Source organism: Rattus norvegicus, chromosome 3 (assembly GCF_021556685.1).
Source record: "Rattus norvegicus strain SHRSP/BbbUtx chromosome 3, alternate assembly SHRSP_T2T, whole genome shotgun sequence".
In the NCBI taxonomy this organism is placed as follows: Eukaryota; Metazoa; Chordata; class Mammalia; order Rodentia; family Muridae; genus Rattus; species Rattus norvegicus.
In genome coordinates, this window is record NC_141536.1 from 89,147,418 (window position 1) to 89,162,034 (window position 14,617).

General features: G+C 46.2%; 1 protein-coding gene and 1 long non-coding RNA gene across 5 annotated transcripts in view; one reads left to right on the top strand and one right to left on the bottom strand.

Annotated features, from left to right (window-relative positions):
• Window positions 1-14,617, top strand: part of Elf5 (E74 like ETS transcription factor 5) — a 39,116-nt gene that overhangs the window by 14,834 nt on the left and 9,665 nt on the right. For 2 of the 4 annotated variants that reach the window (XM_087653597.1, XM_087653596.1), the window contains exons 2-3: window positions 3,154-3,278; window positions 11,364-11,600. In XM_087653597.1, the coding sequence (XP_087509723.1) occupies window positions 3,154-3,278; window positions 11,364-11,600 (362 nt within the window). 4 annotated transcript variants of the gene reach the window in all.
• Window positions 1,665-11,553, bottom strand: LOC102548892 (uncharacterized). Its single transcript, XR_015684522.1, has 4 exons — window positions 11,308-11,553; window positions 5,033-5,099; window positions 3,982-4,108; window positions 1,665-3,413 (listed from the first exon to the last, which is right to left on the bottom strand). It is a non-coding gene; the product is annotated as an uncharacterized LOC102548892 (long non-coding RNA).

The following is a 14,617-nucleotide window of genomic DNA, read 5'->3' on the forward strand; positions in this document are numbered from 1 at the left end:
GAAAAAAAACAGTCAAAATGCTCACTTACTGCAAGCACCTTCCGAGGCCTGGAGAGAAGGGACTGCTGAACACAAAGCCGTCTTTATTCCTGAACATGCACACCTAGTGCATGCTGGCTAAGTAGCTTGGCCCTTTGTGGTGAGCTTAGACTTAATAATGCCTCCTCTTACTACAATAGCAAAGCAAAAACCAAAGAAAGAAATGTTCGCTGTTCTCATAAAAGACGCCCCCCCCTCCACAAAAAAGCAAGAAATAACTGTGGAAGGAAAACAGCATGGTAAATACGGGAGAGAGCCCTCTATGCAAACCTAATGGGTATAATTTTCCATAAACGGAATCATCGCAGTGAACCAGATCCATCATTGTGTGCAGTGCTGAAGAGATTACACATCAAGAGGGTGCGCTAGGTGGAGGTGGGGAGAGGGTTAGAATCCTTAGAGGAGGGGAACACCTTACTGATAAGATCCAGTTCAATTTTACCAAATAAGCTTTTATTAAATACTAAATGTCTTCCCTATGTTAGGCATAGATGAGGAAGGGCAAAGTCAAGGTCAGGGTTAATCTTCGGAGGGTGCCCCGTAGTCTTTGAAGACTTGGAGACTGTGTTCTGTTCTCTTCCACTGGGGCCACCTCTCCTTCCTCCATATGCTGTGAAGGCGACGTCAGTGGTCTTCTTAGTGTCCAGCCCAAAAGGCGTGAGACTCTTTCTGTCCTCTGCTCACACTTAGAAGACTTTTCAGATGTCGAGTTTAGAATAAGCACCACGCACAGTCTTAACCCTCCCTGACATCCACACCCTATATAGACTCAAGACACAAAGCTGGACATTCCATGGGAAAATCAGGGCCCAAACCCTGGAAACTTTGACAACTGATTGATAGGCTCCCAAGTGAGATCTATGGCTATGATAACTGCTGGGCCCATTAACCCTGTCAGGGCATCAAGGAAAGGGCTTCCTAATTGGTACCTGGGGAACATACAGGAGTCTGTGTGTTCCCACAGGAAAGATATCCAAGAATAAGAACAGGAGCTCTAGTTTTTCTTTATTCCCAGGAACAGCTCTTCTGCACACCGAGTGGTGATCATGAGGGTAGATTTGTGAGCATCTCAAAAGATCCCTGTGACTTCTAGTTCCAGTCTATAAATATTCCTGGGATGGCGCTGTACCTTCAGAAAAGCTAACAGACCACATGGGAAACTTAGGGCCTCCCTCCAGTTCAACCCTGCTGTCCATCGGCTGTGTGACCTTGAGCAAGTGACACAGATTCCCTGGGTCTCCATTTCCTTCCCTATCAATGACAGAGTGCATTCTCCAGCCCTGGTGCTACAGGACTAGCAAAGCAGGAGGTAATTCTGCCCAGAGGTTGGCAAATCCCTCAAAGGGCCGGGCAGTAAATATTTTATGATTTGCTGGCCAAAAGACAAAAATCAAGCACGCTAAGTAAACATGTGTTTCAAAATCTAAAAAGATTTCTCGAGTCAGGAAAAAGAAAGAAAGGAACTATGGGCTGGGCTGGCTTCAGGTTGTCAATAACTGGAATTAGGTGGTGCGTTTTTATGTACGCTGAAAGAATATTCACTTTCCATCTATAATAACAGGCTTTAAATATAAAGTTTATATTTAAAGACACATTCATTTTAAAACAAACAAACAAAAAAGAAAGTGACTGTTTAAAATTTTTAATTCATTGTATTTAGAGACGCAAACGGATTCAGTAAAATTACCTTGGTGACTGGCAGTAAGTAAATAAATAAGTAAACAAACAAACAAAACTGCAGTTCAGAGGACACTGTACCAAATGATGGAGAAGCTGTCATGCCTTCCAGTTCTATCTGACAATATCCCTGGACAAAGCATCTCATTTTCACCCTGGTGTTTATCAATGCTATCATTTTGAGCTGCTGTGTCCTTCCTGTGAACCAGGTTTGAACCAGCTTATCTCATTAACTTTATTTCAAGAATTAAAGAAAATGATGTGAACAGATTAAAAATAATTAAAAACCTTCCAAACATGACCCCCCCACACACCGAAATTGCCGAAATACAGAATGAAGCGTAGGACTAGTGTTTGGTTGTATGGGACACAGCGAAGGGGAGGTTGGCAGGGCAGAACACAGCCTTCTGTCCAGTCTCAGCCAGACACCTTTGCTTAAGCTCCCCTCCTATCACCACAAGGTGCTAGGGGAGTGAAGTGCAGCAGTTAGGATCAGGAACTTTCCAAGCTGATCCACTGAGCTGCCATTCGAATTCCATCTCCTGTCGGCTGGGTTGTCTTGGACTTGCTGCCTGGAATCCCAGAGCCCCCCATCCTTCATCCATAAAACAAAACCTTTCCCGGCACCTATTGGAGTGGTTGCTCTAGGGAAAGCTCTAGAGGACTCTTCACACACCTGGAGCAGGGTATACTGGAACATTCAGAATGCTTCAGTGTCAGGAATGTAATAGGGTACACATCCTGCAGACACAGAGCTCCCAGGACGACTCAAGATTGCTCCGGCATATAAATATTGGTGCAGGGTGTCATGCAAATGTTCACCAACGTGTACCTACAAATTTACCTAATAAATTACCCACAGCTGTAACATGCTGTTATATGTGTGTGTATGTGTTCATATGCACATGTCTAATGCACACAAAGCTTTACAACGTCAGTTCAGGACTGGTTTTGCTGGGAAATAAGATTGTGGCAAACACAATCACATGCTAACACATTGGAACTTTCAGAACTGTCCGACTTTAGCATTCTAGATAGAATCACATAGGTCAATGCTTGACTCATTTTCCCAAGAGCACTTTTAAATATTATATGTCAGAGTTCGGAAAGTCAGGCATGAACAGAGAGGAAAAATGTCAAGAAAGAGACAGGATTGTACAATCCAAGTCTCCATCCTCAAATCCCAGCTCTGAAACGTCCTTGTTATGTTTCTTGGGCAACTGTCTCAACTCCTCTGGCTCAGTTTTCTCATAGGAGTAATGGGATAGACAGGATGTGGTGAGGACTATAGAATACCATCTGCGTAAAGCACCTGATGGGAGCTCCTACCTTCTGCCCTTTATTAAAAGATAAGGCTCATTCAGTCAGGAGTTCTACACCATGAAGCTTCTGAAAGCTTGTGCTCTGTATGTCCTCACAGCCTCTCTAATATTCCAGGGTGATGTTGGACTCTGTAACCCATAGCACCTTCCTGCCCAACGCTTCCTTCTGTGACCCCCTGATGTCTTGGACCGATCTGTTCAACAATGAAGAATATTACCCTGCCTTTGAGCATCAGACAGGTATGTGCATATGGGGCTTCCCATTCAAGAGCAGCAGGGCTGGGATCAGGCTGGATGCACGGATCTAGGGCAACCCAGAAATGTCAGCATTCAATGCAAATGCTGGTGGAAAGCCAGGCAGAAGGAAGTACAGACCTGTGCAGAAAGAAGGGCTTTAGAATCCTCTCTCCTACTCTTCCTAGCAAATTCTGCAGCTTGCTTCAAAGTAATGTTTAATAAGCATGGTTCCCTGCCCATCCTAAGACCTCCTCCGCACCCTTCTCTCCCTCTTCTTCTCCCTGTCCCTCCCAGTGCTTAGCTCAGTTTTCTGTACCTAAGCAGTAAGCTTGAGGTCTTATGTAAGTTTCATTACAGAGGCAGGCCAGCTGAGCTTTGCCCCAGAAACCCTCTGAGGCCTCAATGCCTAAGTGAGTGTTTGGGTGACTGCACATACCAGCATCCCTCTCTCTCTCTCTCTCTCTCTCTCTCTCTCTCTCTCTCTCTCTCTCTCAGCTGAAAGACCTATCAGGTTTGTCCAACCTGTGGCCTGCAGTCCACGTGCAGTGAAGGATAATCATAAACGTGCCCCAGAACAAAAGTCATACACACTCTAAGACAGTATGAGATATGCCATTTGCAATATTTTTGTAAGTCAATCGCCCAGTTCTAGAAGTGAACTTGGCAGCTGACAATTCCATGTCACAGTGTTGAATCGAGGATGTACCTGATAGATCCCTGCATTTGGACTTGACTCATCTGAGCACATAGCACAGTTCTCCTGTGGTCCCTCCCAGAAGTACCTGGGTTCTCTGAAAGATGATATAATTCACCTTGCTCCCTCAAACATGAACCTGAAAAGAAGACAATGAAAGCTTCAGGGTGTTCCGTCCTGTTCTCGGTGCCTGCATTTCCAGATGACATTGGGGTGGCAGTCAGGAGACGCCCGCATGCTGTCCTGTCTGCAGGAGCAGTAGCTTCTGCAGTCAACAAGAGTCTAAGCTATGGTTCCATGTGACCTTAAAGTAAAGAGTAGCTTTGACACTGGCTGCCCCAGCTTATCCTCTCGGGCCCCAATCTCCCCTTTGATGGGCAAATGATGAGGCTATAGGCAGGAACCAACAAAATGCAGCTAGGGTAGAAGAAAGTGCAAAAGCTGATGGCTGTGCTAATAATGTTTGTCCAACAGTATGAACGTACGTCATCTCACTGAAGTGTACAATTTTAAAAGATTAAAATCGTTTTTGATTTGGTATGCTTTGCCCCAGTAAAAATATAATCCGTTAACAGAAGGCACTGTCAATGGAATTGACCCTGTAACATAATTCTGTACACCCTCAGATTCTTGGGGAGCAGCCCTCCACAGATTGAGGACTTGGCATTTCTATTAATGTAATGAAAGGTGAGACAATGTTGCTGCCCCAGCGGTGTCTCTGAATCCTGCATCAGGAGACGTCAGAAACATAAAACTTCTCTCACCACCGTTTTAATGAACTAAAGTATCTCCATCAAGAAATGAGGCCAACGAAAATAAAATACCCTCATTTTTTCCTCAATCAGGACATCATCAGCCAGAGAAATGACAGGATCTGAGTTTTCTAAAAACTCTTCTCTACCAGGAATAGAACTGGGGTAGTCAGGATACCCTGGCCACTTCCCCTAAATCATGTCTCCTTGCTGCCTCATAGATCTCCATCTTGAATCACACCTTGTCTAGGGAGTTATCCTAATAAGAACTTCCTGTTGGTATATGCTCAAGTGATGACATTGCCACTCACCAGCCAGTGACATCCAGCAGGCCGTTTGACACATTTTCCTTCACCAAAGTATATCCATTCCCGAAAGCTGGGAGTGTAAAATAAGAGTTAATATTATCAGGCATTTGGACACATGCCTGGCACTTGTCAGATGCTTGCTTCACAGGGACACCTCACAACTCCTAGAGAGGCAGAAAACAGCCATTGCCTTCCTCTCTCCAGTCATCAACCTCGATCTCAGTAGTAACCCTCCCAATCTGGGACTGAGACCAAAGGCAAAGGAAGTGAAGGAGAAGTAAGGTACGCTCCAGACAAGTTTCATCCAGGACAGAGTGGATGTGATGTTCAGCCTAGTAAAATCCAGGTGTTTTCAAACTTTGCGAATGACTTCAGCCGAGAAGGCCTGAGCCTGTGCCCTCAGTGCACTCACCACAAATGAGTCTGCACTGCTCTTTGAAGCAGGACCTCTGCCTGACTGCCCTTGGAAGGGCAGAGTCACAGATTACAAAACACACTGGAATTTTATTAATTCACTTTGGCCTTGACCTCAGCTTTTTCAAAATAAAGAATTGTCAGTTAGATAATTTATTCAGTAGAAACTGTGTACTTCACATATATAATATGGTATGAAATCACACACACACACACACACACACACACATGGATTTTTGAGGTAGGATTTCACTATATAGCCCTAACTGTACTGGAGCTCACTGTGTAGACCAGGCTGGCCTCCAACTTCGACTACCTTCTAAAGAGTTCTGATCTTACCTCTACTTCCTGGAGCTCCACCCTGGATATCCTCCTCACCACCTCTCCCCTAACCTTCAAAATGGCCGACATGTGGTACCTCCTTCACTTTAGGATCTTGCTCATGCTTTTTTCCACAGCAGAGCTTTCTAGACTGAGGAAGCCATAGGGAACTAGTTCCAAGAGAGCCCTCAAGTCTAGTACAGAGTCTGGGAGGCAGTGGAAAAGACTAGGTACTACGGGCTCTCCCCTCTGCACCCTCACCATCGGCCATATTCCTCCACTTTCATTCTGCCTAGCTGTTATTAAGGTTCAGCTGTAGGCAACACCTGCATCACCCGAGTCTAGCCACTGTGCGACTGTATCACAGTCCCTTACCCACTGTGTGACTTTAGAAAGGTTGTCTCCTGAGGCTTCCATTGGTGCCATGATGGAGGATCTTGTCAAACGTGTTGAAAGAGCAGGAAAGAGCACAGCGTTTATTTAGCAGGGTGACTGGTACACAAGAGAACTCAGGAAGTACAACAGCTGTTGGACCAGGTGTGGTGGTAAACACCTTTAATCCCAATGCCAGTGAGGCCGAACCAGGTTGATTTCTGTGAGTTCGAAGTCAAGATGGCCTATAGAGTAAGGCCAGGACAGCCAGAAATATAGTGAGACCCTGTCTCTAGATAGATAGATAGATAGATAGATAGATAGATAGATAGATAGATAGATAGAGGAAAAGAAAGGAAAAAGAGAAAGAAAGAAAAGAGAAGAGGAAACATAACAGCTGTGATTACTCAATGTGAGATTTTACTTCAAGAAGAGCTTTTTAAAAGAATAGTGCCAAGCTATCCTAAGTATTAAAAATCAAAGGGGAAAGCATTTAAATCATACCTGGGCTTTTCTAAGAAAGATTCGTGTGCTGGGCACAGAAACTCAACAGCACATCCATGGGTACGGGCCTAAGAATTCCTAAATCTAAACTGGAGAACAAACACAAATCATTCGAAGACCTAAGCAGAGTCCCGTAGCAGAAGTTGTATCCCAGAGAAATCACTCCTGACCTCTGCTCTGTCTGCCCACTGAGGCCTAAGGGGCAGCCATGGCCATCACAACTCAGGGCCTGGCTCTCTTAGCCTCTCCCTAACTCTCCAAGACACTTTGAAGACCCCTAGCCAGTCTTCCTCTTTTCTCAATCCAGTTTCTTACACTGCTCGTGGTCTGTGTCATTCCAAGGTTAGGACAAGAAGCCAAGAGAGGTTATAGGATGGGGCCAGCCCAGCCACGAGAGGAAACCTGGAAGCCATTTATCACCACAGGACTTCCCCCATAAAGCCCTTCTTTTCTGTGCCAAAGCTGCAAGCGATGGTACCCTACACTACCCGCGTCACTCACCACCTCTCCACGATGTCGCCCTGGGCGAAAAACTTTCCCAACTCCCTATGCTAATAAATCATGCTAATTATGGTCCCAAGTTGTCTAACTTGGGCTTCCTCTAAAGCCGACTGTCTGTCTGTCTCTCCCTTTCCCAGTCCTGAATCTGCTTTATTCTGGTTGTTCCTTAACCTGAGAATGAACACAGAGAGTTGGGCAGCTCCTGTCCAGTATGGTATGAACTTTCTAATCCCGGTGTCCCTACCTGGAGCTACTTCCGGCTCGGGTATTACCTCCCTATTCTGAGGGCCCTGAAGGACATCAGTCCAAAGAACTTAAATACATCCGACTTGATAGCATCATTTGTGAGGGCTCCCCCAGAATCAATGAGAACTCCTCTAGCTCCTCAGTTTTTCTTCCCAAGGCAGAGCTGGCCCTCAAGTGCCCTGACCCACTTCAGACTTCAAAGGAGCTGGCAAGGCCTGCTGCTTAATAGTGGCCTCCGGATTCTGCGTCAAACTCTCCGGACATAGGATGCTGGCTGGCCTCATCTAGGACCCTGGGCAAACAGGCCTTACAGCAAGCCTCTCCCAAAAGTTCAGTGTGCTTTGTAAATGAGAGACAAGACAAGGAAAACACTGTACCTTTCCAGACAATAGGACCCAGTAAGAGAATATAATCTTATATAACTAGTCCCTTGACTATGCCCCTTCCTTCCAAATACTCGAAGGTATTTTTTTCATGTCGTTTGCTGGAAGCACAGGCATTGGTACCTTCACCTCTCCATATTCTTTCTGATTTTCCAGACCTAAGTTATAGACAGACAGACAGACAGACAGACAGACAGACAGACAATAGATGAACATGGATATGTATCAATCTACCTGCCTCCATCCAAATCTTATTTTTGATATGTGCACCCCATATGGTTCTCCAAGACCAGGAAATGTGGCATGATGCAAGATGTCCACATGGTGTCTAATGACCTTACTAATGACCACTGTGACCCTGGAGAGGAACCGTGTAACCTCCCAGAACCTGTTTCCTTACCTTGAGGTAAAGATCATAATCACTGGTGATCTGGTAACACTTACTGAGGACTGGTGGGCTAAGAAGGGGGGATGGGAAGGAGCTCTTTTAGCACTCCTGATTCAGGGTGACCAGAGTTTGACACCTGGGGAGGAGGGTGCTGTGAATCCTTCTGGAACCTTCTTAGAAGGGCACCGGAGGGAAAGATTCTTTGAGAGAGTGTGAGCTGCTGTGGTTCAGGGAGAACAGGAGGAACTCAAGGGTCAGAGGAATGGGGAAAGAAAGCACCTTCAGGCAGAGAGCAGGGAGTGACACAGGAGCAGATAATAGAGGCCCTGGGGCAGGACCCCTCCCTTCCCCTGCCGTGCCACTGACACCTTTCCCCTCACCCTATAGCTGAGACCACAGAAACACTCCCCCACCCAGTCTCTGTGGATTCTCTCCCCTAGTCCTGCCTCCACATCACCGAAAACAGCCATTTCCTCTCAGCTCTGGAGACTGTGAGAAAGGCTTTTGCTAACAGGAAAACCAGCCACTGTGTAGCTGAGCCCGTTGCCTACAAAGCCTGCTCTGTAAGTGAATTCCACCAAGGAGCCAGAGAGCAGGGCACTAGGCCAGCAACACCTTCCTGGTGTCAGAACTGACCTCTCACCTACCACATCTCTAGATCCTTAAGGGGAAGAAACAATGTAGTCTTCCTTCCAAACAAAATAACCATGCTATAGAACAGGAGAGAGGAAAGGAACAGAGACACAGAAAAACCTTTCCATGGAGATAAACGTGCTGTGTGCTACACAGCAGTGCACCGATAGCCATCTCAGTCAGGCCCCAGTGCAGGACCAGCAGCCAAAGAATGTCAAGGATCATAAACAGCTCCCATCAGAATACCAGGAACGTCTAAAGACCTCTTAGGTTTACTCAAGCCAGCAATCAGTAGATGAAAAAGCACAGACAGAACTCAGGAAGGGTCTGTTTTCTCAGGAGACCCTGCTCTCTGCCAGGAACCAGCCAAAAGCCTGATCAGCCAGCTCCAGCCAGCAATGGGGGAATCACAGAAAGGGTACTTGGGTCAAACCATTCCTTCCATGTTTTCAACCACCAGGCAGAGGCTATAACACCAGCACTCACCAGCCTGACAATGCAGGTTCTTTTGTGCATGTGAATGCAAAATTCTGGTTAAAGGGCTGGTGATAAAAATTTTTGCAACACATGTGAGGTCCTGGGCTCAGTTCCAACCCCAACGGGAAAAAAAATGGTAAAAATTTTAAAAATAAAACAAGTCTAGGATTTGGGTACCAAGAGGCTCACCAGCGGGAAGAGATTTCTAGGAGGATTCTGAGGTTTAGAGGGACACTGTTTCTATCTTTATGAAATAGCCCTGTCACACCTATGAGGTAGGACACTGGAAGAATCCAGCAAACCGAAGAATGCCAATCAGGGCGTGACGCCTCAAAGGCTACAAGAGGTATCCCCCAGTGGAGCACAGCTGTCTCATAGCTGGGTTCAGGAGCAGCATAAGCTCATCTAGGCACAGAGGCAGGGGGTGGCAATAGCAATAAAGCCAGTGGCTGTGGTTTGTCCTAAGGAGGTCACGCTCTGTAATCCCCACAGCCTGAGCCAGTGACCTCAGCCTAGCTCTGTTGACTTGCCCCACCCCCATTCTCTTTTGCTCTCTATCTACCTCTCTCTTCGGATGCCATTTCTTTTCTGTGCTGATCCTCCAAGGATGAGCTCAATGAGATGAGAGGAGTGAGGCGTTCAGATCGCAGTTCACATCCCACCTTTGCTGACAGCGGGATCTGAGGGAAATGATTCTCCTCCGATAATCCCTGAGTTCCTCGTCTATCAGGGCACAAAGGCCAAATATGGCTATCCACCATGAATTCTTCCCAGGTGATTTGTAGCATCACACAGCGTAGGTGGATAGCAGTAACATCAATAATATCGTTAAAGCATATGTGAGCTCGTTTAACCTGTAGAACGAGTCTGTGATATGGGTACTATAGACTTCTCGATCTCATGAAGAGAGAAAGTGATGCTCTTACTTATTGGATGGATGGACAAACAGGTTTGTGGGTGGATGGATGGATGGATGGATGGATGGATGGGGGCCTAGTGGGTTGATAAGTGAGTACTTAGATTCGGTGGTGGCTACAAAAATTATTTACATTGGAGCTGGGGATACGGTTCACTGGTAAAGTGTTTGTCTAGGCTGCATAGGTAGCTGTCAGCGATCGCCAAAGAATCTGACCAAGTGCCAGGTAAAACACACACACACACACACACACACACACACACACACACACACACACACACAGGTGCGCACATCTATTCTTATGTCTGCTATTCTATCTATTTCTGCTTGAAACATTGAGACAAGGCTGTTGAACACGTGGACAAGGTGCAACTGGACCTCCCAGTCTACAAGACAGGACAGCACCTACAACTGAGTCCTTTGAAGGAGTAGGTAGTCTGAGCACAGGAAAGGATAGAACTTAAAACACCACCAGGAACACAATCATATCAGTATAGCTATCTCCCCCATGACTTCCCTTAGCTGTTATGGTAGTCCATGCTCTGCCACACTATGAGCGATATCTAACCAGACCAAGACCCTTATAAAAGATGACTGGAGGCTATGCACAATAGGTAGCCATTATAGCGCCTGTCCATTAGTACACACTCGATTTCAGATAGAGTCTAACACAGGGAAGACATCTAACAACTTTTGAATTGATTGGTGATTTCCTAGACACCGGTCTCCTTACATTAACTCCAACTCTATAACAGCCCTGTAGGTCAAACATATCATTCCCATTTTAACAGCTTTGGAATCAGAGGCCTAAATATCTGTGAGCCTTACCCAAAAGACAGGTGGCTAAACCAGGGTTTAAACCAAGGCCTTCAGAACTCCTGAGTTTTTATTCTTGGTATCAGGTAGAGAATCTTTTTGCTTTCTTTCTCTAGTGTACCCATCATATTAAGCACCAGAAAGAGATTTAGTAATTTCCCACCTGCCAATACTCTTTATGGCCCCAACAGTCATTCATAGAATCCCATCTCCCTGGTGGTATCTGCAGAGAAGGTAAGCTGGATCCTTGTCGGTGCATGACAGACCCAGAGCCCTTTCTGAATAGGGAACAAAGAGGCTAACATACCTGGAGTATTCTTTGGGGGAGCCCTTAGTAATCCTTTACTTCTCTGTGCTTTGAAGCAGCCTGTGATTCCTACTGGACATCAGTGCACCCTGAATACTGGACCAAGCGCCATGTCTGGGAATGGCTCCAGTTCTGCTGTGACCAGTACAAGCTCGACGCCAACTGCATCTCCTTCTGTCACTTCAACATCAGCGGTCTGCAGCTGTGCAGCATGACGCAGGAGGAGTTCATTGAGGCAGCCGGCATCTGTGGGGAGTACCTGTACTTCATCCTCCAGAACATTCGCTCACAAGGTCAGTATCAACAAGCCTCAGGAGGAGGTCCTGGGATTGGGACCCAATACCCCATAGGTGCTTCCCTTACCCTGACTCTCATAATCAGTTGGTATCAGTGCTCAGTCAAAACCTCTCCGTAACCAGAGATTCTACCGATCCAGTGTTGAGAGTTTAACCAAAAGAAAAGCAAGAACCAAGAAAGAAAGTTGGGTAGGTTTTTTTAAAAGAAAAGTAAAACTCAAAGCACACATAAGGAAGTCTACGCTGACAGCCTCAAATACGGATGTTCAAACTAATTAAACCTTGAAAGGTGAGGGGGGAAAATGCGTTCTGCTTCATCTGACTAAGCAGAAAGGAAGACAGTGAAATAGACCTTTTCTTTTCCAGCGGAGTCCATAAACTGCCATTCTTAGTACATTCCTTCCGGTCAAGGATCCAATGGCCAGAAGGTGGCGCTAGTAGCGTGGACGCCATGAGCATGCGCTGCTTTCTCAAACTAGTAAACTGTGTCCCAGTGATAAAGCAGCTGGTAAAAGAGGCTTCGTGCCTTTGCTCAGCACACAGGCCTGTTTCCCAGGCAGTCGGGGCAAAGTGAAAACTTGGAAATCAGAAGGACCCACTGTGTTATTGATACGATCTGGGCCCTTATATACAGAAGCCATAGGATTCTTTCTGCCAGAAGCGCCCCCTGTCCAAATCCCCAGTAGCTATGTCAGCTGGGAGGATTGATGACCCTCCCTGGACTTTAAAGGATTTGGTGAATGATTACCTGGCACAACATATAAGTACACCAAGTAGCAGCTATTGTCATTAATATAACCAAGAGGCAAAAGCAAAACAAAACAAACAAACAAAACCAAAGTAGACACATCTATGCTTCTTCACAAAAGAACTTTCGGAAAAGTCAGTTTCTCTTGGAAAGGTTTCTTCGGGAGACAGAGAAAGCAGGATGTTCCCTGCCACTGGAAAACCAAAACCAAACTGACTGCCAGTCCCTGCTTTACAAGGACGCTGTGTGCAAAGAAGAGATTCCTATTGGGGCAAAGAAACCCCAGAGCACCTTCCAGCTCTGGGCATCTACCCCTTCCGTTTGTTTCTCCCATCATGAAGGACTAAGGACAAGAAAGCAGAGAGTGGCAGCCTTGGGCTAGAAGCTGCCCGTGCTTAGCGTGTGCACTCCCTGAATCCGGATAAGGCTGAGTGTGTCACAGCCACTCTGGGAGAAGGAGCCTGGGACTCAATTTAAAACTTCCCAAGAGGCAGGTATGGTTGTACACAGCTTTCAATCCAACACTTAAGAAACAGAGGCAGGCCGGTTGTGGTGGCGCACGCCAGTAGGATTTGCTGAAGGAGGCAGAGGCAGGAGGATCACGAGTTCGAGGCCAGCCTGGGCTACACATTTGGGGTTGGGGATTTAGCTCAGTGGTAGAGCGCTTGCCTAGCAAGCGCAAGGCCCTGGGTTCAGTCCCCAGCTCCGAAAAAAAGAAAAAAGAAAAAAAAAAAAAAAGGAAACAGAGGCAGACAAGTTTCTGTGAATTCAAGGCCAGCCTGATCTGTATAGTAAGTGTTAGGCCAGCAAGGTAACAAGATAGAGTAAGACTCTATCTTTAAAAATAAAAATCTCCCGAGAGGACAATCTTGCTAAAACTTCCAGGGTCATGGAGTGGGCCTTATTCCACCTCAGAAGAAGTCGAGGTTGCATTGCTGCATTGCTACCTTGGCCAAACGCCACATTAACTAAGTTTGTCTCAAGTCCCAAGTGACTCCTGGGCTAAGGGCTTCCACAATGGTCTACTTTCCCAGATAATTTAAGCTCAAAACTGGCTTTAGAGATGTTCTATAGTTAAGAGGACATGTTGCTCTTTTGAAGGACCTAAATTTGACTCTGAGCAGCACCCACATGGGGTTGAGTCCAGCTCCAGGAGATCCAAAGTCCTCTTCTGTCCTACACACACACACACACACACACACACACACACACACACTTTGGTATTTTTGAGACAAGGTCTGACTCTGTAGCTCTGGCTGTCCTGGGACTAACAGAGATCTGCCTGCCTCTGCCTCCTAGGTCCTGGGTTTAAAGGCATGTGACACTATGTAATATCTGACCAATAAGGAATCCCTGAGTGCCACACCAACTCCAACAATGGGACTTTAAGTCACTCTTTACGTCTGAAAAGTATCTCCCTACCAACCTGCTCCATTCTGAAGTTCTCCCTCAATGTTCCTCAGTCTGTGTACATATGCATCGTGACCAGAGTTTACACTCCAGCAGTTTGCCCAGGACACACTGAGCTCACCATTTATTCTAGAGTTATCACCAGTAAAGCTGTCCTTCATTCTGAGGTTTCTCCATTTGAAAAAATATATATTCTGGGTAACTATCTAGCTTATGCCTTGTGTACCTCATAGTCTGGGGCTCTGCAAGAACGGGATAGAGAATAAGGACACTTCAACCAGGGGAGGTTTTAGAAGGGCCTACAGAGCCCAAAGAATCATCTGAATCGGTAGCTGTAGAAAGATTTAAAGGTCTAGAAGCGTGGAGGCACTGGTCATGGGAAGGAAAGGTCAGGGGAAAGACTGGGGTCACAGAATGGCTTCTATAGGGTAGGACAAGAAATATCTTTCATCAGTCCCTACCCTGTTCTACTTGGCCCTTTGGCCAGAGTGTTCCAACTGTGTTAGTAAAGAGATAGTAGTCTTCATGTTGGACAGCAAGTTAAGAAACAGATCATCTACTGACCTGACCTGGAAATATGATCTCAACTCCAGCCTAGCTCAGCATTCTACCAAGTAAGGCACCAACTCGGTCTTCCAAAGAACTGAGCATTCAAGCAGAGCTCTTGCCCTTTGAGCTTCTTATCCCTCTCTTCTCGTTGGCTATCACATCACAGGCATTCTGATCTCCAAGGATTACAGTCCCATGTCAGAAACCACAGGCCCAGGGCCAGAAGGGAGTTGAGTGGGTATTAAAGCTCATACTCCACTAAGACTGACCAATGATCCGGAGAGCCAGTGACTGGCAAAACCATGCA